Source organism: Salvia miltiorrhiza, chromosome 5 (assembly GCF_028751815.1).
Source record: "Salvia miltiorrhiza cultivar Shanhuang (shh) chromosome 5, IMPLAD_Smil_shh, whole genome shotgun sequence".
Taxonomy (NCBI): Eukaryota; Viridiplantae; Streptophyta; class Magnoliopsida; order Lamiales; family Lamiaceae; genus Salvia; species Salvia miltiorrhiza.
The window spans coordinates 19,246,801-19,271,644 of record NC_080391.1 but is presented as its reverse complement, the minus strand read 5'-3'; the positions used below and the strand labels follow the sequence as shown (position 1 = coordinate 19,271,644).

The 24,844-nt window shown below is 37.3% G+C and overlaps 4 protein-coding genes and 1 long non-coding RNA gene across 5 annotated transcripts; 2 read left to right on the top strand and 3 right to left on the bottom strand.

The window, feature by feature from the left end:
* Positions 1–106: 106 nt before the first annotated feature.
* Positions 107–1,847, bottom strand: LOC130986561 (cytochrome P450 78A7-like). The gene is made up of 2 exons (XM_057910002.1): positions 852–1,847; positions 107–769 (listed from the first exon to the last, which is right to left on the bottom strand). Exons 1-2 carry the CDS (start codon positions 1,845–1,847, stop codon positions 152–154), a joined length of 1,614 nt encoding a protein of 537 aa, XP_057765985.1. The 3' UTR covers positions 107–151.
* A 2,124-nt stretch (positions 1,848–3,971) lies between these two features.
* Positions 3,972–10,941, bottom strand: LOC130986559 (putative nitric oxide synthase). The gene is made up of 13 exons (XM_057910001.1): positions 10,438–10,941; positions 10,169–10,354; positions 9,973–10,059; positions 9,773–9,852; positions 9,300–9,381; positions 8,656–8,676; positions 8,501–8,546; positions 7,836–7,954; positions 5,176–5,289; positions 4,980–5,087; positions 4,812–4,901; positions 4,547–4,656; positions 3,972–4,436 (listed from the first exon to the last, which is right to left on the bottom strand). Exons 1-13 carry the CDS (start codon positions 10,861–10,863, stop codon positions 4,205–4,207), a joined length of 1,701 nt encoding a protein of 566 aa, XP_057765984.1. The 5' UTR covers positions 10,864–10,941; the 3' UTR covers positions 3,972–4,204.
* Positions 10,942–15,185: 4,244 nt separating this feature from the next.
* On the top strand, positions 15,186–16,692 carry LOC130986558 (uncharacterized). The gene is made up of 2 exons (XR_009089301.1): positions 15,186–15,812; positions 16,416–16,692. It is a non-coding gene; the product is annotated as an uncharacterized LOC130986558 (long non-coding RNA).
* Positions 16,693–19,563: 2,871 nt separating this feature from the next.
* LOC130986557 (uncharacterized protein At3g06530-like) lies at positions 19,564–21,813 on the top strand. Its single transcript, XM_057910000.1, has 3 exons — positions 19,564–20,786; positions 20,892–20,987; positions 21,154–21,813. The coding sequence occupies exons 1-3, from the start codon at positions 20,593–20,595 to the stop codon at positions 21,482–21,484; spliced, it is 621 nt and encodes a 206-aa protein (XP_057765983.1). The 5' UTR covers positions 19,564–20,592; the 3' UTR covers positions 21,485–21,813.
* Positions 21,814–22,025: 212 nt separating this feature from the next.
* On the bottom strand, positions 22,026–23,616 carry LOC130986556 (uncharacterized). Its single transcript, XM_057909999.1, has 2 exons — positions 23,280–23,616; positions 22,026–22,941 (listed from the first exon to the last, which is right to left on the bottom strand). The coding sequence occupies exon 2, from the start codon at positions 22,913–22,915 to the stop codon at positions 22,199–22,201; it is 717 nt and encodes a 238-aa protein (XP_057765982.1). The 5' UTR covers positions 22,916–22,941; positions 23,280–23,616; the 3' UTR covers positions 22,026–22,198.
* Between the last annotated feature and the right edge of the window lie 1,228 nt (positions 23,617–24,844).

Here is a 24,844-nt window from a genome sequence, read left to right as displayed (position 1 = left end):
ATGAGCAGTACAACTTGGAGTAAATGATATTGTTGAATTATTAGAGAAAATAAAATATGACCCCACCCCCTCTCCCCCTCTCCCACCACATAGATATGTGATGAAATGAAGAAAATGCAGGATGGTCTTATTAGTTGATTGCAGCGTGCGATCATATAGATGTAGGTTGGGCTAGAGCAACCAATGGGCACTTCATCTCGCAAGAGAGCTTAAGAAGCTCGTCGAGATTGACTGGATTGGTCTTGTCCTCTGTCCACTCGAACTGTTGAACCAGTTTGGCCACCCAAAGCTCCACCGTAGCCATCCCTAAATTCTTCCCCGGGCAAACCCTTCGTCCAGCACCAAATGGCGCAAGCCTCAAATCACGGCCGCGAATGTCCACATCCTCCCCGCCCATCTCCGCAACAAACCTCTCCGGTTTAAACTTAAGCGGGTCGGCCCACACGGTTGGGTCGTGGGTGATGGCCCACATGTTGACCATAGCGGTAGTTTGGGCGGGAACCACCATCCCATTGGTGAGAGTGACGTTTGATGTGGAGAGACGGGCCCATGACAAAAGCGGGCCCGGTGGATGTAGCCTGAGTGTTTCCTTGACAACGGCTTGTAAGTAGGGCAGCCTTGCCACGTCAGCATCAGTGATGTTACGGGTCCCAACGACGTGGTCTAGTTCTCGACGCATCTTAGATTGTACCTCAGGGTGTAACACCAGCTCAGCCATAATCCACTCGGTCAACAATGCGGTTGTGTCGGTTCCTCTGAATATCATTTCCTGCATGCATGCAAGTATGTTAATGTACGTGAGAAGAAGAAATATGGAATGTAAAATTTATAATCTACATTAACAACATTACCCACAAAACCGCGATCATGTCATCCTGATTAAGCTTCTCCTCACCATCCAAAGCAAGCAAAACATCAACGAAATCAGCAGCATCATCAGAAACGCTATTCTTTTTATTCTTGAGCTGGTGCTCGTGGATGATACCGGAGACAAGCTTCCTCACTCGGGGCACAAGGGCTTGGCAACGAACAACGATGCGGGAAGGATCGTAAAAGTATGACAACCATGGGAGATAATCAGACCAGTTGAAGGCACCCAAAAGATGGAACCCTTCTTCCACCATTTGTTTAAGCTCCCTCAACTCCTCGCTGTCTTCTGTGGGGTCGTATCGTTTCCCAAAAACGCTTCCCATGATGTTGTTCAATGCTGCAGCTTGCAAGTGCTTTCTCAAACTCACAGATCCCTTAAGTTTTTGCTCCATTTCTATGTTGTGCAGCATTGCGTCGCAATCTTGCTGGCGGCCATGTTCGTGCGCCGTGACGCGTCGGGGCGCAAACAAGTGGGAGGCAGCGATGCGGCGCAGAAGGCGCCAGTAGGTGCCGTTGGGAGCGAAGCCAATGGCGCGACTGAACATGAGGCTACGAGCTGACTGCTTGATCGGACGGTCCGCGAAGTCGGGGGATGTAAGGATCTCTTTAGCCACCTGGGGATCGGAAGCTACCACGATGGGCGTGGAGCCTAAGCTGAAAGCCATGAGCTGCTTGGCGTTGTGGACCTTAGCCATGGCAGCTAAGGAACGGTGAGCTAAGCCACGACTAAGAGTGAAGAGGCTCCCAAAAATGGGAAGCCCCCGTGGGCCACGGATGGTGACGCTGCCGTTACTATTCCGACCATTCTTCCATGCCATTCCACCATGGGAGGAAAACCACGTGAGAAGAGCAATAGAGATGAAAGATAAGAGAATTGCAACAATTACATATTCATCGAGGAGGGTCTTAGCCCCAAGAAAAGCTGGAAGAGTGAAAATCCACCAACTAGAATCCTTACTAGCTATGCTCATATCCATTTTATATATGGCCAATGACTTAATGTATGTGTGTGTGTGAGGGAGAGAGAATGAAAGAGTTGATGATGAATAACATCACCAGCCTGGGACGTTTATATAGGAGGATGAAGAGGGAAAAAACCTATACATTCCAAACTCTATTTATTTCGCACAATCTTTGTCTTTTTTCTATTCATAATATTAGAATTTGATTTATTAATACAATGCTGTTAATTACATGAAACACATTAATTACATATATCCAATAAAAAATACCCAAAATTTTATTCAACATATTATACTTCGTCTTCTTTTCTTGTATTGCCCACGCACACATAGTATGTCTAATTTAATGAATTTACATATTATATATTTTGTCTTGATAGCATGTAATATTAAATATAATTTTATTTTTAAAAAATGTAATATTAAATGTAAGCGTAAGGTATAATGCATGATATCCTAATATGGTAACCAAATGCATAATAGTATTTCTAATATGGTAGCTAAATGGATTGGGTGTATCATATTTTGTGTAGCACTACAGCTAAGAAATTAGTAATCCTAATACGGTAAGGGAAAATATTAAAGTTAAACTACAAACCTATATATACATGGTGAGTTGTTATAACAACCTATCATAAGCTAGGTGGAATGATTTTAATAGGATTGTTGGTGCATGCGCCTAGTAAAAAAGAGACTAAAGAAAAAGATGTGGTCTCGTATACACTCGGGTGTACTGTACATTCGGATTGTACCCGACTCGAATCCTGACCCAGTTAAACTATTCTGACCCATTTTTTCTTGAAATGACACTAACACGATCTTGGAATTACACTAATACTATTTTATTTTACAAATGACACTATTTCAAAAATAACACCAACACTATTTTATTTTACAAATGACACTAACACTATAGCGAAATGACACTAACACTTAACATTCGGGTAGGATAGTTCAGTTGAGTTAAATTCGGATCAGGATCCGAGTCGGGTACGGCCCGGGTGTACAGGAGATTTTGTGAAAGAAAAATCAAATAACTTTTTTATATAAAAATAATTAAATAATAAACAGTGCCAAGCTTAGCTAGCTTTTAAGTGAATTTTTTGAAGTCATGCCCATAAACCTATGTATATAGTATCATCTAATTTGCAAACTTTGGGTCTAAAATGGTGATTTAATTTGCAATTAGTAATTTAAAAATATAACATATAAATATGAAATGGTCAAATATATACTATACAACAATATAGATTTAATTGATGTCAGAGTCAGCGTTTTCTTGAGATTCAACGGAAATAAAAAATTTATATAATCAACTTTCATAAAATGCTCGAGAGAGAGTGTACGAATGATTAAGTGATCTTTCATCGGGACTGAATTATTGAATTAATAGGTTAACTATATGAATTTAATTAATGTCATTACAGTTCCTACAATCAGTCTTTTCTTCTTGAGTTTTATTTAAGTTATTATTTGCTTTTACTTTTCTTTTGTCTAGTACTATTTAGAACCGTATTCACTAAGTTGTATATAAATCATACATTGAAATGTATGTGTTTGAAAATTCAGTATGATCACTAGATTTTAGAAAAAAAATACAATAAACTTTAAAAAAATACAAAAAAAAGACAATAAAAAAATTAAAATATATTCTATAAGCATCAAAATGTTATTATCGAATTAAAAAGTAAAGTATTAAAGCTTAAAAATCAATTATTAAGAAAATGTTCGGTTAATCGGACCAACCCTATCGGCCTCGGGCTATTTTCGGTTCAAGCCACTCGGACTAAATTTTCTTCGGACTAAAAATTTTCAGCCCTAACCTCCCTTTTCGATCGGTCTATTTGGATCGACCCATCGATTTTGAACTTTTTGACATTCCTAATTTTTACTATAAGTATAAACATTTAGGGGTGTACTTTAACCTTTTTTGAATTTATCCAAATTGGGACATGAGAATTTTATTGGTTATAAACTATGTTGATTTATTGAGTACTATTATTTTAAAGTGATTTTATTATAATTATAGAATCAAATAGATCAAATTGTTAATTAAAAAATTAAATATAATAGATATTATATCTATTTTTTTGTTTCTATCAAATAAAATAACATTGATTACGAGTACAACGTATATTCTTTCTGCTAGTATCTAAAAATTAGCTTCACAATTCTACAAAATTAAGAGAATTCCTAGGATCCTCTTCTCATCGAACATCATGATACGTTCACTTCTTGGACATGAAACGCAGAGCTTGGGCAAAAATCTGCAGATATATGCAGTTTCTTGTTTCCTCTGCACTCATCGTGCATCGTTTTCAAAGCCTTTTACCATCTTGTCAATCAATACGTATATCCAATTTACAGGCGATTCAGAAGTACCATTTTGGTCTTACTTCCTGTTCCATTTCTGTCAACTCTCTATACTCATACCATTTCCCTCCAGCAGCACCAACTGGTAAAGGAGGCCGCACAAAAACCTCCACAGGCTTAGGAACATGGACTGCTAAAGCTATCTCACCACCAGCTTCCACTCCATCTGACACGGATGATGGTTCAACGGATATCCATCCGAGACCTGATATAGCTACATCACAGGCGGGCCTATAAAGGCGAAGGAGATCAGAGAAAAAAAAAATCTTTAGCAATCACCAAGAAACTAAGGAGTTACATCAAGTAGGGGAATCTTTGGCTTTAGCAGGATTTTCACCTACCTCTCGACATCATGGTATTTTAACTGCAACTCGCGTTTCACTTCAAGACCCATCCAGCTGTCTGCCTTCTGTTTTTCAGTTGGAGGAGTCAAGAGGACCCCGACTTCTTTCTGCAATTCATACACAAGGCTCAGTACCTTCAGTGAAGCTAATCACTACTCAATGAAGTAGAGATCAAGACGCACATCAATGCCTTTGACATAGGATTGCAGTAGAATAAAGAAATGGGGAGAGGTGATCTTATGCAATTTTATCACAAACTGACCTGGTAAAATTCATCAGCTTTTTCAGTAGGTACAACATGAAGTTGAAGCGCCTTAGGTCCATAAAATGTCAAATGGGTTTCTGGGAGAGCCTGTCATAATACTAGTCAATACAAAAGATAAACATTTAGGAATATGAACTTATTTGAACGAGTTCTACAGCCAAACACCTTAATGATGTCTATCCGGACAAGACCTCCCCAAAAGATTGAGAAACCAACCAATCCGCTAGATTTGATTTGGTCCATCAATGGGTCATCGAATATCAGAGAAGTGTTCTGTTTTACACCACAAGTGAGGTGGGGGGGAGTAAGTTCACCGGAAGTTTAAGTAGTCTAGAGAACAAGATTGAGAAAGAAAACATACTGGAAACGTTTGACCCCGCAGTCGACTTTGGGGTGCAAGAACAGGAAGATCCTCTGAATGGATCACAGCAGCTAGCCTATGGTGAAGATGAACTCCAGGTGTATCATATAAGTTCTACAGCAAAGTGGGGCAACATTCTTTCAAATTGGAGAATCATTAACATAAACACTTCCATAATAAAACACTGATCTGATGCAACAGCCCATTATGGTAGCTACAACTACTGATTGTTAGAGGAGTAACAGCCGTTATTTATTTAAACAGGCCAATTTCATGAATCATGATCCTGAAATTCTGTTGTAAAATAGCATGTGTGCCTCTGTAATTTTGTATTCAGAAACTTCAACAGAAGCCGCAGACAGTATGCGCTTGTGTCAATATGGCAAAGACTATATAATCCTGGTTATGCAATAAACGTTTAGAAAACAACAGTGTTAAGGAATATAAAAATGTATGCCTCACTGTAGCCCGTAGGATAGCAATATTTTATATATTAAGGCTTTCTAGTTTCTGGGTCCACAAACTCTAAGTTTGTTACTGTCTAGTCTTCGTCTTTTACACAAGAAACAGGAGAGAATATACAAGAGGGCAACTTAGAGAAGCATTAAGGGTGTCCATTTTGTTCAGCTCCCCAGACCTCATATTTAACATTCCAAAGTTTGCTTGCTGTTCAATGGTGTAAGCTTTATTTTATTTTAACCTTTTATGTAAAAGGCATTCATTAAATAACTAACATGACTGTTGGGCATATAATTGATTATCTCAGCTTGTGGCACAAGGAGGGTGTATGGCTAAGCTTATTTTAAAGAGCTTATAAGCTCCAACAACTTATAAGATGTTTCAAGAGCTTATAAGTTGTCAAAGTGTTAGGATAATTAAGCTTATAAGCTAGAGAGATAATTTTGTGATAGAGAGAAAATCTTTGTTACTGAAAGGAAATTGAAAAGAGATGAACTTAAAACGGTATATGATAGAAATAACAAACCATAGGTCCATAGTTGAATAAGTATTTGTAAAATGATCATTTCAAGAAAAATATATATATATATTTGTAAAATGATGCTGCATATAAGATTATGAAAACATAAGTTGGGGTAGAGGAACTTATTTTTTAGGAAGCTTATACGCTCTTGGAGCTTATTTTTACAGCTTATAAGCTGTTTAGGAGCTTATTTTGCAACACTTATTGAAGGAGTTTATAAGCTCCTAAACAACTTATAAGCTCAGCCAAACACTCTTAAGATCTAACTTCTGAGGGAGTTGGGCATATATTGGATTCAGCCACAAAATATTAAAGAGCTGTTTCTGTCAATTTTGAGGGCTTTATTAGAAAAAAGGGTCAAGTGTCAAGGAGGTTATTGTACCAACTATGTGTTGGTCATTTTTGTTAGAGAGAAATAGAAGAACTTCTGAGGATAAAAAAGAATACCTCAGAAGATGTGTGGTACAGAATTAAGTTTAGAATTGCTTGGTGGGTCTCAAATCATAAGGAGTTTGGTAGATTTTTCTTGGAGTTGTATAATTATTAGCTAGAATGTTCTCATTTATCTGAGAAAATGTGTCCCTTCTATCTGCTTCATTATTCACTGTTTAGCAAAAAATGATATTCTCACAAATAGATTGACTGCAAATAGTAGTATAAAATATAATCAAGTACAGAAAAATAAGTAATAGAAAAAATAATATTTTCCGGAACCTGAATAGTTGCTGAATTGTACTATAATCAAGTACAGTAAAATAAGTAATAGAGAAAATAATATTATCCGGAACCTAAATAGTTCCTGAATTGTACTATGAACAAACTGAATGAAAAGTATATATTGTCTTCATCACATTTAGAAGATAATCACTAACGGTATGTTTGGATTCTTTCCTTCTATACACTTCTTCAAACATGAAAATGCATATATTTCACATATCTTAGGGCCTATGGGAATATATTATCTCAAGAATTTCAATTATTTAATTATTTATTACAATATTCAAATAATTATACATATCTACCATATGCTCACTGACTGAACACTCTAATAAAATACATCATGTTAGTTTTCCCATCAAAATTTCCAAAACATCAATTCTCTACACATTTTTCACAAACTTCATTAAAAAACACTGTTTAGCAGAATGAAAGTTCCATAATGGTGGAGAGTAAAACCAAATATTTCTCAAATATTTGAAATAATGTGCTGATTTGTTAATCTAATACTTAGATTTTCAACTTCAAACCGTGAAACGTGACAAGTGTTCAAAAAAAAATATCACATTTGTAAATTCTACTACCAAAGCATTAGGATTTAATTATATTTGATAACGACAAGGTTGTGTGTGGTCTTGAAGAATATTGGCTTGATTGATATCATTGTGAGCTTGGGAAGCATTAGTTATGTACTTCCATAGTCATTATTCATGAGTCATGACAAACTGATTTAGTTGGTGTATCTAGTTCATTCGTAATTTTTGGGGTATGAACATACTTTCTTAATTCTCTTGATTTTTTCTCATCACATGTGGCCTACACAAAGATTGGGCTGCTTCCCTCTAGAGAATTTATAATGATTTCTAATTTCTCTTATATCCACTCTGGTATAAGGATATAGAAAATAGAAGGTGAAAATAAGATCACTACCCATTGAAGACTTAGAGTGGATAGCACTTACCCCTCCATTTAGGAAGGCTTCAATTCGGATTGGACCCAAAGTAGTTCCAGGAACAGCAGATTGAATTGGTTTATATCTTCTCGCAGCAGCAGCAACTGGATCCTTATAAGATAACAGTTCTATGACAAGCAGAAACTCCAAATTAATAATATGAATATTACTAGGAGAGGATGTACTCAATATAAGTTCATATATAAGGTCAAAATGATGCGGAAGAGGAAAACTGAGAATTAGCAACTTGAATGCCAACCCAGAATGTGGAAGGATGTGTCTAAACATTAAACCATTTTCTCTACACAACTCAACAGTTTTTATAAATTGGTGTATGTAAAGGAAACACGTTGGTGTGTTTAGCCACACCCAAGGTGAAACTGCACACTAAGACAAACCAAGAAAGTTGAGGTTCATAAACATTGGGTATATCCAGCTAATGATAATGAAGCAATGCTTATGACTAGAATGTTTTTGCTACGAGACTCCAGTTATGATTTATCTTCTGGGACAATACATTTTTGTGCAAAGTAAACATATCAATCAGAGGAGAGACTCAACAAGATCAATGAAGAAACAAAGCATGCACAAGTGCATAACAAAGGTTCACAGAACCTATACATGAATTCTGTAATAAAAAAATATGAAAGGAAATCATAACAACATTAGCTTACTTAGTAACGCATTTATGAAAGCCGACTTTCCGACATTAGCTGAGCCCTGTTAGATCAACGAAGCATTATATAAGCAGATGCACCTGGACCTCTGAGCAGTAAATAAACAACAGAGATAGATGGTGGACTTAACCTGGACAACGGAATAGACTTACCAATATGTAGACATCCCTTCCCTGCAATGGTAAACCAAAGTCAAGTGTATATCAATTTAAGAAGCATTAAAGCCTTAAAGGTATTATGAGATTCTCAATGATCATTCAAAAGGAGACATACATCTATGAAATAAGAAACAGCAGAACAATCAGGACCAAATTCCACGAAACACGTGAGTTTACCTTATCCTAAAAGCACATTCAAGTGATCGGCCAATCCCAACTGGTACAATTATGCCTACAAATGCACATGCATACTTCAATATAATTTCTTTAGGGGATATGCACAGCATATTCATCCAACAGGCATACCCCATATTGATGATGCATGAGATCTTATTAAGAGCAGTTCAAATATTATTTTAAAAGGTCAAAAATCTTCAAATTTAATCATGCAAATATCTAAGGTGCCTACTACTGGGTAGTTCTGACATAGGATCGGACTACATCAAGATATGCCAATTTAACGTTCGTCAAATGGAACTTGAACATTCTTTTAATAACAACATGCAAAGATTTAACAGAAATGCATGCTAGTTAATTGTTTCTATGTGATCTCAGCAATTCAAAGCATGATTTTCAGGGCAGGCAATCAGGTAACACACAAATTAATGGTCCAATGGAAGCCTTAGTTGGCCACTGACCTTCTTCTCTTTCTGAATTTCCGAGATCACTCCGGCAACACCCACCAAAGACTTCGAACTTGTCAAGTGTACACTCAGTACGCTGCATAATAGCATTTTTTCACAACACTTAGCTGCCAATCCATGAGGAAACTACAGGAAAGGAATCATGACATGTTGGGCATTCAAGACTACTTATGACTTATATTACTCCACAGATTCCTGAATAGATTAAACATATGTCCAACATGCCCTTAAATCAAGTGTGTCCATAGAGTAGCAATCAGGATGTGCCAAAGGGAAGCAACTCATTAAAGGCGTTATCAGTATCATATTATGAATCCATTACTGTCGGCCATCACAACAGTTTCCAGTTAAAATAGATTAAAGAAGAAGCATGATAAGGAGTCATTGCAGAAAGGAAAATTAGAAAAATGGTAAAGCATAGCTCGTTGAACCTCAAATAAAAATCTGGCCAATGTTATACAACTCACTTCAATTTCTTCTTCATTGTTGCCTCCACAACCCAATCACCAACACAATTAAAATCAGTTCCCTTTGGAAGAAGATCAACCTAAAACCATTGAGGACAAAAGTTTATAACTACTTTAAAAACATTAAAAACATTAAAACACAGCAATACAAAACATCAACTCAACCACTCAAGGTGGCAAAGACTAGCTATCACAGCTACCTTTGTCACGACAAGTATTATTGGATTCGCACCAACATGATCACGCACACGAGCCAAGAAGCTGCCGTTGAAGTCCACTATATCAACCTATGGACGATTACCCACAAATTTCCTCAATTAGATAGAGCAATACAAGCATCCAATCCTATGATCATTAAACAACCTATAAAAGACATCACAATTACAAAGCAATTACCAATTTCACAACGAGCGTTTTCTCATGGCGCAAATGCGAGAGCTTCTCCCGAAGCTCCTCCGCAGTGACAAACTGTTTTCCACCGGAATACCCTCCATTGCCACCAACTGCGGTGATCATATGCCCGTGCGACAAAAGCCGGCACCTCCCGCATATCACTGTTTGTAGCTGTCTATGTTTCTTCTTCTGTAAACGCACAAAAACACACACATGCTCAAGCCATCAACCATAAACTCAGGCCAGGCTTTCCCACAACGGCTATAACTCACCAGACTATACGTGTCGGGCTCGACATAACCCGGAGCATCGGGTTCGGATTTCTGCAACGGGGCGCCGCAGCCATAACAGCTAGGACTATTCAAGGAAGAGGATTTCGCAGCCTTCTCTAAGTTCTTCTCCTTCTTCTTCTTCTTCTTCTTTATTTCTGCGAGAACGGCGGAGGAAGCGGCTGAGGAGTGATGGGTTTGGAGGAAGACGTCGCCTCTGGTTGGGGCGGCGGCTCCGGCGCCGTCGAGTTCTGACAGCGGGTAGTCGGCGGCGTCGGTTGGGGTGGATTTGCAAGTGACGGAAGGGGATAGTGCGCGGGAGTGATATTTGGGGAGAACGAGGTATGAGTTGTGTTTGTGGAAGGGGTGAGGGGTGGAGAATGAGGAGAGGGAAGAGAGAGAGGAGAGGGGTTTGGTGGCTAACGCCATTGATGTCTGCTGTGATAAGAGTGTAACGGAATGCGTTGAAGACGATAGGCGTCGATATTTTGAGAGTCGCTGAAACGTCAGCACGCTTTTCAGAAAAAATATGTATAGTTCGCTTTTTGTGAAGCAATTTCTAAGAGTGTCGTGCCTCGTTAAAAACCGCAAAAAGAGGAAAAAGAGTGTCCGTCTCACAGGAAACAAAACAAAAAAGAAATTGGCCGAGATCGGGGGAGGGACCACCTCAGAGGCTCCGACCGCACCATCGCCCCTAGAAAGTCCGGCTCATACGAACCAGAAACAAAGAACCAAACCACAGCAGTCCAGAAAAGAACAACCAAACAAAAAGAGACAAACCAATGGAAGACAGACGGACAGAGCATCGCAGAAACCACAGCGAAGATAGAGCAGAAGAAAACCGCCAAGCAGGCAAAACCAACAAACCACCGAAAAGACCCACCAACCACCAACAAAAACAACAATCGAAAAGCAAGCAGGAAAGGAAAACAACAAAACCCAAAGCAGGCACAACCGTACACCAAAAGCACCCAAAGGCAAGGAAAACAGCTCGCCCAAACTTAATCAGATGCTAGCTCCCAAGCAGCAACGCCAACCACTAAGGAGGACTACAGGTGAATCCACTCACCAAACACAACACTCACCCATCCAACTCTCTCAAGATATCAACATTCACCGGGAAGTGTACAAAGTTAAGATTTTAAGAAGCAACAACAAACTGAAACAATTCGAGCCGACCAGACCCAATTCTCCGCTATGAGTGAATTTCCTAATGCAATTGCCTTTACAATTAAATCTCATCCTTTTTAAATAAGGTTAACTTATTTTGCTCTCAAGATAGGCCATCTTCACGAGATAAACACTTTTGGGGGTGATCCAAAATGTTCCCGCATGGTTTCTCATGCTCATGATGTACCACAAAAAACATCAGAGGAGCAGTGACCCAGAGCTATCAAAACCAATAACCAACCAAATAATACAAACCAGAGAAAAGAAATGAGGCAAAAGCAATTTCTAACCCAATATATTTAATTTGATTTTACTTTCAATTACACCAATTTATTCATTCCTGATCTTTACTAACACTTAATTCGTGTAACATTAATTATTCTAAACTAACGTCTAATTCGTCGAAATCCGACCGAAAATTACTTTAATTGTGCATGAATTATGCTATCATCATCTGCAAAAATATTTAACGTCTTTCATTCCCAGCTGCTTTATGCCTCAAATGCCTTCGATTTGATAAGCATACCTCTTTCGCAAAATACAACAACATTATGCCCTTACTTGCACCTATTACATCCAAAAGACCCTCTTATATATGTAGATTGTGCCTTCCCAAAAACAATACTTTAACAAAATAAGGAAAAAACAACTCCATGTAGACCTAAAAATAGACGCATAAAGGGGTTAATGTTCAAGCGATAAGGGGTTAATCTTCAAGGCCAAAGGTCTTGGTTCGAGTTCTCTGTGGCGTGATCTTTTTATTTAATACCGTTAGTTTATCAAAAAAAAAAAAAAACAGATGCATAAACGGGCCCAAATATGACCTCTTTAATGTTGTTGCTATAAGGTCATTGTTCAATTATTACCATGAAAATATCTTTTAAATATTATTTAATAATTTTGTCTGTGTGTATAACACATTGCTTATTTAACAGGCACGTAGGTTTATTTGTATAAGATTTCGTCAGTCGTTATTACAAGTAATACAACTTGAGAGAGACTTATAAAGAGCATATTAGTCCATTTTCACATCATGATGAATGGAATGTGCCACCATAGATCTCACAATCATTTGCCTTCCTCCAGGTAAGGTACCTTAGGTCGGTCATCCGAGGATGAGTCCTGCACGGTCGGCAGTTGAAAATATGGTGATAATACGTGGTCAAGTGTATTCTATGTGTAAATCTTGCAGTGCATCCATCTCTATAGGTGGTGTCACTTTAAATATCCCTTCGAAAGAAACGGAGGGAGAACCATCGAGACACAGACGTCAGCGAAAAAAAAATGCAACATTTGTTATAACGAGGATCATGATATAATGAGATGTCCCTTCCACGAAAAATAGATATAAAGTTTGATGGCAATGTATTGGAAATCTACCTCTTGCGTGTAATGGTTAGCAATGTAGGTCTCTTCCATTCACAAATGTCTCACTTTCCATAATAAAAATAATTAATCTTATTTAATACTCCATCTGTCCCATTAGAGCATCACCAACGCTTGCACCCACTCCAACAATGGTATTGCACTCACTTGGGTGCAATAGTGTAATACCCGTGCTTTTGATGACGTGTTTAATTGCTTAAGTTTGAGTAATTAGGGTATAGATCCCTTGTTTGATTACTTTGTAAAGAGATGAGGAGTTATATGAAGTTTTTTTTTTTTTTTTTTTTTAAAGATGTTGAGATGTTCTTTTGATGATGTTTGGATGATGTGAGATTTTATATCCGAAATTGAGTTTGAGTATTCGAATAATTCGAGATAATTATTTGAATGAGAACGGTGAACTCGGAAGTGAGATCTGAGTCCGTTAAGACGTTTTTGAAAATTTTGACTTTTTGATGATGAATAGTAAAATACTGCTATTTCGTCTTTTTGTCGACTTTCAAAATCTTACGTGCACGTCGTCGAGAAATATTCTTAGTTTTTCGATACGAGTCCAATAATGAAAGTTTTTATTTTTGGACGACGAGTGAATAGTGAACTAGATTTTCTCGATAAACGAACCGAGCTCGTTTATCAGAATTTCGAGAACGAGCTTGTGTTTTCTATATTTATATAGAATTACGAGTGCAATGAAAGTGAGTAGAGGTTGAGAGGGCGAGTAACGAAGAGTATGGGTAGTTAGTCGTTAAAACGAGACGAAACGAGATATTTAACGACTAACGGGTTAATATCCTAAATATCTAACCTACCCTACCCCTAACCACCCCCCAACTGCCCACTATCCCTCTATCTCACCTAACTCACGCTGCACACACAACACACACACTAATTTGTGCTGCACACACACTAAAACACATTAGAAACACACACACACTTCACGTTAACACCATTTCTTTGGTGTTCAAGCTTTTGACTTCCGATTTGAGCACCGAGACGAGCGTCGATCATCTTTTCGATCACGTATCTAAGTAGGTAAGATCTCTACCTACGTTTTGATGGTTTTCTTTTCGATTTTCGTCGACGTCGAAAAACGTCGATTCTCGACTTTATTTTGAAACGACGTCGGATCGTCGTGAAATTTTAGTATGTTGTTCTTGGGTAGATGTTGAGCATGTTTAATGAAGGGAGTAAGAACGGAACGAACCGTAGCTATGAAACCCATGAGGGCAGCCCCGTTTTTCACATATTAGCTTGTCTTTCGATTTTTGTTTGATCGTTTTGACTTGATATTTGTGCTTAGGGGTATGCTAGGATCGATATATATTAAATTCGTATTTTTCCAAGCACGAAAATTTTATAAGTTTTTAGAGTATGATTATTTAAATTCGTGAAGTTTGGGACGTTGCATAATGAATATTATTGCGTATATGTGTTCTACGATATCACATGAGCATGCTAGATTAATTTGGGAATTTTTGAGAAATGTTAGAAACGAGAAGCATGAGGACCGAATGGTTTGATGCCCGGATGTGAATATTTGATTTTTATTTGAATGATTTGAGTTTATATATGTGTTTATATTTATTAAATATTGCACGTATAATTTACTTAGATTAATTTGAACACCAAGGTTCAAATTTGATGAAGGCCGTGAGTCATAAGGCCAAAGACGAGCGATGCTCGATTTTAATTGAGTTATTTTGAGCATGCCAATGTGTTTAGAATAATTAAAAATATTTGTATTTAAATTTTTGGAATTTATTTCCATTAAATACAAATTTTCTAATTATTCGATGATTTATTAAGTTGAGATATGTGGAGTATGTGAAGTCATGTAAGTGAACTAGCAGTGCATATGAGTTAATGCTATGTTAGTAAGACTATATGAATTATTTGAGTATTTATGAGATGAGCATGATTAGTAAGTTTTTGAGCTTTTTGAATTGCATGATAAATGCATATAAAATGGCTAAGTATGAGAAATTAGCATGGATTAGATTTATTAGTTTAAATGAGATAAATAAATTAGAGAAGCATGTTAATTAATTAAAGTTGGAATTTAGTATTTAATTACAAAGTCCGAGATTTAATCGAGAACTATGAGCATGATAAATTGTTAAGATATAATTTATTATTTGAGTTTGATATCGATTATGTGTCTAAATGGAGTGAGTGTGAGAGTTATGATTAACGCACATAAATGTTGGTATCTGACACTCGAACAATTGGTGTCGAGTATAAATGATAGTTTACTGATAAAGAGTTTTGATGATTTTGAATTATTTGGTTTGCGTTGAAAAGATGTCAAGATGTTAAGTTTTGAGTCGAGAGACGAGTTCACGTAGTGAGATTCACGCGTTGAAATCTCGTGGTTGACATTATATATGAATAGGTCATGCCGAAATTTTTAGTGAAATTAGGATTTGAGCATAGTCAATTCTTGTTGACCCGTGACTCAAATACATGCCTAATGGATAGTTTAACTTCTAATTGGTTAATTAGACGAGATGAGAGCGAATAGATCTGCTAAGAAAGTGGACTTTTCGATGTGTTAAATATTTCTTTTAATTGAAGAGCTGCTAATTATAACATAAGGATGTTATAATTAATGAGTAATGACGAGAGATAATAATTGTTATATTGATTAACAATCAAGAGAGATGAACATTAGAGATACTAATGTTTCATAAAAGAGATTAGATTATTGATCGAGGTTTCTTTTATAACTTCTCATCAATTCTTCATAACAATGAAGGTCCTTTTGGGAAGTAACGACTTGAGGGAGAGAGTGACGTTACTCATTGATACAGAGACACAACGAGGTGGGCATTACTTTTACTATACGTATATAGAGATCCCCTGCGTGTCGTAGGCCTCTTATACGAATGAATGCATGAGATGATTTAACTGTTAATTTCAGTTTTATATATATCTATCAAATGAGTTTAATGTTACATTTGAGCAAGTTATTTCGTTACAAAATATTTGAGTTAAAGTTATTTCAAGTATTGTCTTGCCATAAAATGTTTAAATTTTAGTATGATATCTATCTGCTTTGGCTTTGCCAATGATGCAATCGAATTCGGGTCCTGAGCAGTTGATAGCTATCCTGCCAGGGCTAGTGTACACCAGTGACCGTGAGTCATCTAGCGGGTTGGCCGGTCAAGTGACCGTGAGAGGTGGCCACCTCTCCGGCACAAAGTTCCAGATATGATAGATTACAAAAGAACTTAGTCTGCAGACGAACTTTAAGAATCACAAATGAACTTAGTAAGCTTGGGCATTTTTAGCGAAAAACTCCCTTGCTGTACTGATTATGATGGCATGACAATTTACAGTTTTGAAGCATGTATTTTTATACCTAGGCATACGTGCCCACTGAGTGCTTATGTACTCAGCCCTGCATATGTTTTCTAAATGTGCAGGTTGAGCTGATGTGATGATGGTGCTGCAATGAGCGGAGTCTCCAGGGTTGTTAATAAATAGTTAACCTGTCTAGAATATGTCTTCATACATATGTCTAGCTACTTTCCGCTGCAAGATGTTGTTGATGTTATAGTATGTTATGTCATACTTTGAGTCTTAAGAGAATGGTTTCATATGATGTATAACTTGATTAATGATATTAATTAAGTTTTATGCTGTCTTTCATAGACTGTTTTCAATTGAGTATTAATGAATAAAAATGACGAGTTTTATTAAGATGAGTAAGTTTTACGGCTATAAATAACGCCCTTTTTCTTCCCCTTCTTCTTTAACCCCATCCCTAGTCGTGGATCACTCGGCCTAACTATCCCTAGTTAGGGCGGGCTGTGACAAATAGATTTTATTTTATTTTTGAATTAGTTTTATTCTAGTTTCCATTTTAAATTTACAATAATTGATAAATTAAAATTTCATTGAATTAAAATTCAAATCCTACATTGATTGAAATAAAGCTGCAATACAAGAAATTAAAATCCTAAATTACTTAAATTAAAACAAACATAAAATAAAAAATCCTAAAAATCTAGCGGATGTTGTTTCGTTGCTTGATCTCCGCCACCTTGCACATGTGAAACGCCAATTCGTCGGGATTCATTTGAGAGGTGTCCCGGCTCATCAACATGCTATCGGCGAGGTCACGTTGAACTTGGGAGAACGTTTCCATTGCAGTCACCATATTCGCCATGTACCCGAGAGCTTTTTGGTTATCCTCCGACGTCTCTTCGGCCTTTTTCTTGCCTTTCCGTTTGTCTCTCTTGGCCGCCTTTTTCCCTTGGGGCCGGGTGGAGATACTCGCGTCGCTAGAAGTCGTTGTGGGAAGACCGTCGGAGCCCTTTGATCGTTTGTCCGAATGGACATCGGAGTGAACATCCTCGCCGAGACTTGTAAATTTCTTGGACTCGCGCAAGATCTTCCATGCATGCGGATACCGAAAAGGAACACGGTACTCGGCTAGCCACATTGCCTCTGCTTGCTCCAGGATTTGACCATCACTCATGCCTGATTTCCATTGATCGTGACATTTTTTGTGCATGGCCTCAAACCTCTTCGAATCCTTCGCCACCCGTTGAAAGTGAGATTTGATTTGCGTGACGTCGCGTGAAATAGATCCTCGGGGCTTTTCAGCGTTGTATTGGGTGCAGAGGGAGCCCCAAAACTTCGCCCCTTTTTGGTCGACACCCACCACAGAGTCGTGGGTGTGCTCGCAATACAAACGGCAAATTAGCACCGTTTCTGGCGGATAATAGTTGCTACGTTTGGCCGCCGGCATAGAAGCAATCTCTTCCACGTCGGGCTCGGGGTCGGCAACGGCGGCAAAGCGGGGGTTCAAATTGGTGGCCGCCGCTTGAAAGGCATTCGATTCTTGCGTGAACGGCGAGAATCCTTGCCTGGAAGCATTTGATTCACCGGGGGATGGATTTTGAGGATGTTCACGCCAATAGTTGCTCCAATCGCCTTCCATTGCTATTTGTTGAAATAATATAAGTAGAAGATGAAGAAGAAAATGAGGAGAATGATGAATGTTTGAGGATGAAGAAGAAAATGAGGTATTTGTTGATATATATATAGAGGTGCTATAAGAATTATAAAAAAAAAAAGGAAAAAAAGCCAACGGGAAAAAAAAACGGATAGAAAAAACGGCTACTGCCGATTTTAAATTTTGTTTTTCAATTTTCCTTTTTTTTTTGGTTTGAAAAGGGGCGCGTGTAAACACGCCCCCTCCTTCGCTCCCACAGCAGCCGAGTGCGATCCATCGCCCCCCTCCCTTCGCTCCCGGGTGCAGCAACGACGCTGGGTGCGATAGGCCGGGTTCGATCCGGCCTTCGCACCCAGCGTTGGTGATGCTCTTACAAATGTCCCACTTTCCATAATGGGATGTCCCATTACAAATGTCTCATTTCATTTTTGGCAATCTATCTCTATACATAATATTTAAATAACTTTCATCAATCCATTTTATCTGCTTTCTACACATTTTTTAATCTCCGTGCACAAAATTAATGGGACATTTGTAATGGGATGAAGAGAGTAATTACTTTTTTGGTCAGCTTACTTAACGGGGTTAATTATAGTCCCGAAATTTCGGGTCATTTGTAAAAATGGTACGAACTTTAAAAATACAATAAAATAGCCTAAGTTTTGAAGTCGTTTGTAAAAATGGCCCAAACTTTAAAAATACAGAAAAATTGCATGAACTTTGGAGTCATTTGTAAAAATGACCTGAACTTTAGAGTCATTTGTAAAAATGGCATAACCTTTAAAAATACAAAAAAATGGCATAAATTTTGAAGTCATTTATAAAAATGGCACGAACTTTATTAAATACATAAAATGACCTCAATTTTTATGAAATGTATAAAAATGGCATGAGCTTACACTTTCGGATCCAAATTATGACAACGTTAAAATTATGTATAAATTGATAAATTCACTTGGTATATTCATAAAAAAAAGTATAATATTTCTCTTCTCATATGAATTTTAATCTCGCACAAATAATTTTTTGCTCGTAAAATATTATTGACAACACGTATTTTTTAAACTTCAATTTCATAAAATCCTAATTACGCACAAACAAGGATTTTTCACATACTTTCCATATCAACTTCGGACCTTCTACGTCGTCATATAATTCAAATCATTTTTTATATTTATGAAAGATCGAGTTATTTTAAATTTTTGAAAGCTAAGGCCATTTTTAAAAATCTTCAAAATTCAAATTATTTTTTGTATTTTTTAAAGTTAAGACCATTTCTCAAATCTTCAAAATTCAAACTATTTTTTGTATTTTTTTAAAATTCATGCCATTTTCATAAATGACTTCAAAGTTTGAGCCATTTTTATAAATAACTTCAAAATTCATGTCATTTTTTTGTATTTTTTAAAGCTCATACAATTTGTACAAATGACTCCAAAATCCAGACAATTTTTATGACTCCAAAGTTCATGCCATTTTTCCTATTTTTTAAAATTTGGCCACTTTACACATGACTTCAAAGTTCAAACTATTTTTTTGTACTTTTTAAAGTTAGGGCTATATTCACAAATGACTCCAAAGCTCGGGCCATAAACTATAATTAGCCGTACTTAATACAAAATATCTGAACAAAAATAGAAACATCAGCCCTCTTGAATAGGAGAATTCCCAAATCCATTCAAAAAACAAAAGAAAAGGAGATAAATAATTGGAACTACTAATCTTTCATTTTTAAGAGAGCATGTATGTCTGTTTGACTGTTTCTCTTGTCCCATAGAGAGCTCCTCCCCTGGGCCTAATAAACACTTGGCCTAAACGATAATTTTCATCCCCTCTGGTCACCACATTAGAGGAAATTAAAAAGAATGAGAAAACCTGTGGTAAGGGATCTCATTATCTTCACCAATAGTTGAACTTCATAGAAGAATATATATATGACACCCAACTCCCCACTGTTCTCCCAGTTAAGCAAACAAACTTTGAATCTTTTGTTTCTTTGAAGCTCAGAAGTTTAATTTTTTTTCATTAACTCCTATAATCAAATAAATATTTTTTTGACAGATAGTGCATTATTCAAAATCTGTAAAGGGGGGTGTATTCGTTGTGGAGTTTAATAGATTTCTATGGATTTTAAAAGTCTGGGTGTATTCGTTCCAGACTTTTAAAAGTCTGCAGAAATCTGGGTGTATTCGTTTAAGACTTTTAAAAGTCCATATAAATCTGGGTGTATTCGTTTCAGACTTTTTAAAATCCATACAAATCTAGGTGTATTCGTTATTCCATTGACTTCAAATCCGGAATGACTTTCATGGATTTCATCCAAAAAATACACACGACGAAATCCGGCCAAGAACCACGAGAATTGAAATCCATGAAATTTTAAGCGAGCGCTGAGTTCCAGCGCCCGCGGCCAAGAAGCCAACGAGCGCCGGAACTCAGCATCCGTTGATAAAGTCCAGCGCTCGCTGGGTTTGAGCGGGCGCTGGGTTCCCAGCGGCCGCTGGGTTTCCGCGGTCGCTGGGCCCAGCGCATAAACTAATAATGCCACAAGGGAACAAAATAGTAACCAGGTATTCATTGCAAAATAGTCCAGCGAGCGCTGGGAACAAAATAGTCAGGAGCTGGAGGTTTTAATAAGTATGGAGGAGCGCTTTAGGAACTACAAGAATGATTTGTTCAGTTTCCAGAGCAAGGAGCTGGACAGGGAGTTGGTAGGCCAAGAAGAGAACAAGCGAATCAATGCATCACTTGGCTCGTATTTGAGATTGTTATCAGGATACCTCGAGTTGCATTCTGCATTGAAGACGCTGGAGTATTTGATTCGTAGATACAAGTATGCTATTTCATTCCATGCGATCATGGTTATTTTTGGAATGAATATATTATCTTTTGCCTGCAGTCTGCGGAAGCTTAATCTCTTTAATTTTGTGAATTGTAGGATTCATGTGTACAATGCAGAAGACCTGATTTTATGCGCATTGCCATATCACGACACACATGTATTTGTTCAAATAATTCGGTTAATTGATGCAGGGTAAGCTTGTATTTCGAGTTCTTTTAAGAGGAGAATATTGAACTACAAGTCTACTTACTGTCTTTCATCTTTTTTGGTTGAACTTTTAATATGGTTGTGGAACATAGGTTGTTGCAGATATAGACTACAGTTCATCTATTTTAATTGATTAACAATGGTGGTGCAGAAATAGTAGATGGAAATTTCTCGATGGAGTTAAAGAATCAGGTGCACGGCCACCAAGAGAAGTAATTGTGCAACATTGTGTCCGAGATATGGGGATCTTGGAGACTATATGTAATTATGTAAGACTTTTTTGGGCTTATGATTTTTTAATCAGCAAGCTTTGCTCCTATCATGATTACCTGAAAGCGTATTTGATCGGTGACTATTTTGTTCCCAGCGCTTGCTGGGTTTCCAGCGGTCGCTGGGTTTCCAGCGGTGCTGGGACTCAGCGGGCGTTGGCATCATGGATTTCAATTCCAGAATTATCCCCTAAATTCTTCGAAAATCAGTGAAAATTGAGGTGAAATCCAACCACGAATTCTTTGAAAGTCGTCTGGAATCTATGTGAATTCCATGGAATTTAAATTCCATGGCCTTTTTAAAGTCTGTGGAAATCCACAACGAATACACCCCCTAAGTGTTAACAATTGATGCATCCAGGAACAATCTGAAATCAATTTGTAAGTGAGTTTAACTGAAAGAGTCCATCGTTTTAATATAAAAGCCAACACAATCAATGAAGATAAAAATCCAATGAAAAATGGAACCTTATATAGTTATATCACAGGGACAACCCGCAAAACTCAATTGAGTCTAGATTGCTGTAATTTGGAATACAACTTATTGAGTTATAGGAGTGAAACTGGAGTACTCATCGATGAGAGAAATGCCCTAAAATTCAAGATGCAGATCATGACACCACGTAAAACTGCTAACTAAAGAAACCTGTAACTCTCAGACGATGCTTCACCTGACCACTACATTCCAATGCAATATCTGTTCCTTGATACACACTATATAGTTCAGAAATGGCAGAGCATACATTTAAACAAATTTACTAAACAGCTATTTATTAATAACACTTCAGATGTTATAAAAACCAAAGTTGTCTCACAAAAAAAAGTGAAGGATACAATTAATAAAACTCGCATAGAAGAAATGCACTAACATATATACAGGAAGGAACCGATATTTGTCGAAATTCAAGCACCAACTGATGATTTACCTCAACTCCAAATTAAAGTTAGAAGCACACTCAAACCAATCAGCAGCAATAGGAGCTTCAAGGTGGAATCCGCTTGCTGTTGCTGGTTTCCATGATGAGGGAATCCCTGAGCATGTGCACCATGGAATGTATTAGGATACCCATATGGAAAACCATGGCCTGCTCCATACAAGTTGGGATTTGGGAACCCATGCACTTGAATGTTAAAGAATGATGGCAATAGTCCCCCAAGTGCTGCAGATAACGTAAAGTTCCCAAACCTAGCACTAGCCACAGGTGCAAAACCACCAAAGGGGCCAAACCCTCCCATAAATCCATATCCTTGGTGCGCAAATGCATTGGCGTTAGCATTTGGATCAGGCGGAGGAGCTGTTTCGGGCCTTTGCCCTGTGGGACGATGTGGAATCTCCATTCCAGGAATTGACTTAGAGCGAGGGTCGGTGGAATTCTTTCCACGCCCGTATAGAGGGACCAACTTCTCCTCTTCAATAAGAGCCTTACAAACAGGGCATTCATGTGAATGCGAGTGGATGTGGATCCATTTGTACAGGCAAGGCCAGCAGAAGAGGTGACCGCAAAGAGTAACTATAGGGTCTTGAGCCAAATCGAAGCAAATATTACACTCAAAATTTCCAGCATCACTATTGTTATTGCTACTGCTTGCAAACGAAGGGCTTGGGGGCTGCCTATTCATCGATTCCCCAAACCCACCCTCCATTTTTTGACCTCAAAACACCAAACTGCCTATGAAATTGCCAACAGATAATTAAAACTCAAATCGAAGTGGTAGGACAAAAGAAAACCTCAACAATCACATAGCTTGATAATTTCATATACTGAATCTAACACGTGAGAACCCCCATGAATTAATAGACAAGATAAAAAGGTAAATTCAGTCAACAAATAAAAACTAAAACATCCCAAAACGCAAATTCTAAATGTTCTAATCCAAAATTCACAAAATCGTCATCCAAGTTTCAATACAAAAGGTGGGACTTTAAATCTTAAACCCCCAATATGCATCAAATTAACAATCGTAAAACTCAGCAAATCAAGACCAATCAAATCAGAGAGAAAGAGACCTTAATCGAGGACAGAGCCCCACGCCGACAGATCGAATAGAAGATGACCGAATACGCACGGAAATCTGGTTTTGGGGGAAACGAGCGGAAGAGTAAAGGTGAAACCTACTCGAAATCGAGGAGTAAATTGGATACTCGGAATTCCACGAATCCACGTGGTGAGCTCCTAGTGGTTTGAGCCACGCAGTTAGAGGTTTGATCGTTGACTGACTTAGTTTGTCAAACTTTTTTTTGGTTTGGTAGAGGACTAAAACGATAACTTATTTTTGTTCAAAACTTGTGTCTCAAAAATATTGTTTTTTTTTTGCAAGTATAATGGGTAATATATATCCATGGGGCCACGTAGAAAAAATTCTTCATGGATGTGTGCTTTTAAAATTGTGTTTTAGTCTTCTAGATTTTGCAAGAACAATTTTTTCACAATTTAAACTACAAAAAAATACACTTCTAAGTTCTAACCATTGAAAATAATGACCGAAAATAGCTATAGTTAAAGTAGCAGCTCTAACAATTTTTGTTTTTAACGATAAAAAATATGGTTGTTATCTTTTTTATTTTATTTTTTATTTATTAAATCATCAGTTAATGATAAAAAACCAACGATCATTACGTTAAATTTTCTTTTAATTTATTAAAGTTTAACGACCGATGAAACGATCGTTAAAACTTGTATTATTAAGTTTTAGGCTTAACATTAAGTCCTAACTAATTACACTTGCAACAATTCTATTGGTGTAATCAGATGAAGGAATTAATGAATGGTGGATGGGATTAGGGGTGAGCAAAACCGGATCAAAACTGATGGATCGGACCGAATCGATCGATTTTTTCTGTTCGGGTCGGTTTTGGTCCATGTATTGGTTCGGTCCGGTCCTATTTTCTTGGACCGAAAATATTTCGGTTCGGTCCTGGTCCCGGGGAGGCCAAAACCGACGAAAATCGAACCGAACCGAATATATATATATTTTAATATTAATAAAAATATTAGAAATTAATAAATATATATATTTTAAATATATATTTAATATTTTTATTAATATTATTAATATTTTTATTAATTTTTAATATTTTTATTAAATTTTTATTAATATGTTGATATTTTTATTAATTTCTAATATTTTTATTAATATTATTAATATTTTTATTAATTTTTAATATTTTAAAAATGATCGGTTTTGGACCGAACCGAACCGGACCGAGAACCGATGGCGGTTTCGGTTCGGTCCTAGGGTTTCAATTGGTCCGGTTCGGTCCAAAAAATATTGAAAATTCGATCCTCGGTTTTGTCGGTTCGGTCCGATTCAGTCCGGTCCGGACCGACTGCTCACCCCTAGATGAGATGTATACGTGAAGATACGTGAGAAATCGAGAGAAACAATATAGATTTCAAATTAGCAGCCTTTCAATTTATTGATGATATATCATACTCCCTCCGTCCCAGACCAATAGGCCCAGTTCTTTTCGGTACGGAAATTAAGAAACTCATTTTTTGGTAGGTAAATGGTGTGGTCCACCAACAATTAAGGTTTAAGTGTTTCCTTCTTTTTTCTTAATCTCATTTGATT

What these genes read in the sequence shown, in the direction of transcription:
- LOC130986561 (XM_057910002.1), bottom strand. Translation starts at nt 1,847, where the DNA reads ATGGATATGAGCATAGCTAGTAAGGATTCTAGTTGGTGGATTTTCACT. An exon ending in ACATGATCGCGGTTTTGTGG is followed by an intron (nt 770 to 851) that starts GTAATGTTGTTA and finishes GCATGCATGCAG; the next exon opens with GAAATGATATTCAGAGGAAC.
- LOC130986559 (XM_057910001.1), bottom strand. Translation starts at nt 10,863, where the DNA reads ATGGCGTTAGCCACCAAACCCCTCTCCTCTCTCTCTTCCCTCTCCTCA. An exon ending in TTTCATAAATGCGTTACTAA is followed by an intron (nt 7,955 to 8,500) that starts GTAAGCTAATGT and finishes TGCTTGTCATAG; the next exon opens with AACTGTTATCTTATAAGGAT. An exon ending in TCCGGATAGACATCATTAAG is followed by an intron (nt 4,902 to 4,979) that starts GTGTTTGGCTGT and finishes GTATTATGACAG; the next exon opens with GCTCTCCCAGAAACCCATTT.
- LOC130986557 (XM_057910000.1), top strand. Translation starts at nt 20,593, where the DNA reads ATGGAGGAGCGCTTTAGGAACTACAAGAATGATTTGTTCAGTTTCCAG. An exon ending in TATTTGATTCGTAGATACAA is followed by an intron (nt 20,787 to 20,891) that starts GTATGCTATTTC and finishes TGTGAATTGTAG; the next exon opens with GATTCATGTGTACAATGCAG. An exon ending in ATTCGGTTAATTGATGCAGG is followed by an intron (nt 20,988 to 21,153) that starts GTAAGCTTGTAT and finishes ATGGTGGTGCAG; the next exon opens with AAATAGTAGATGGAAATTTC.
- LOC130986556 (XM_057909999.1), bottom strand. Translation starts at nt 22,915, where the DNA reads ATGGAGGGTGGGTTTGGGGAATCGATGAATAGGCAGCCCCCAAGCCCT.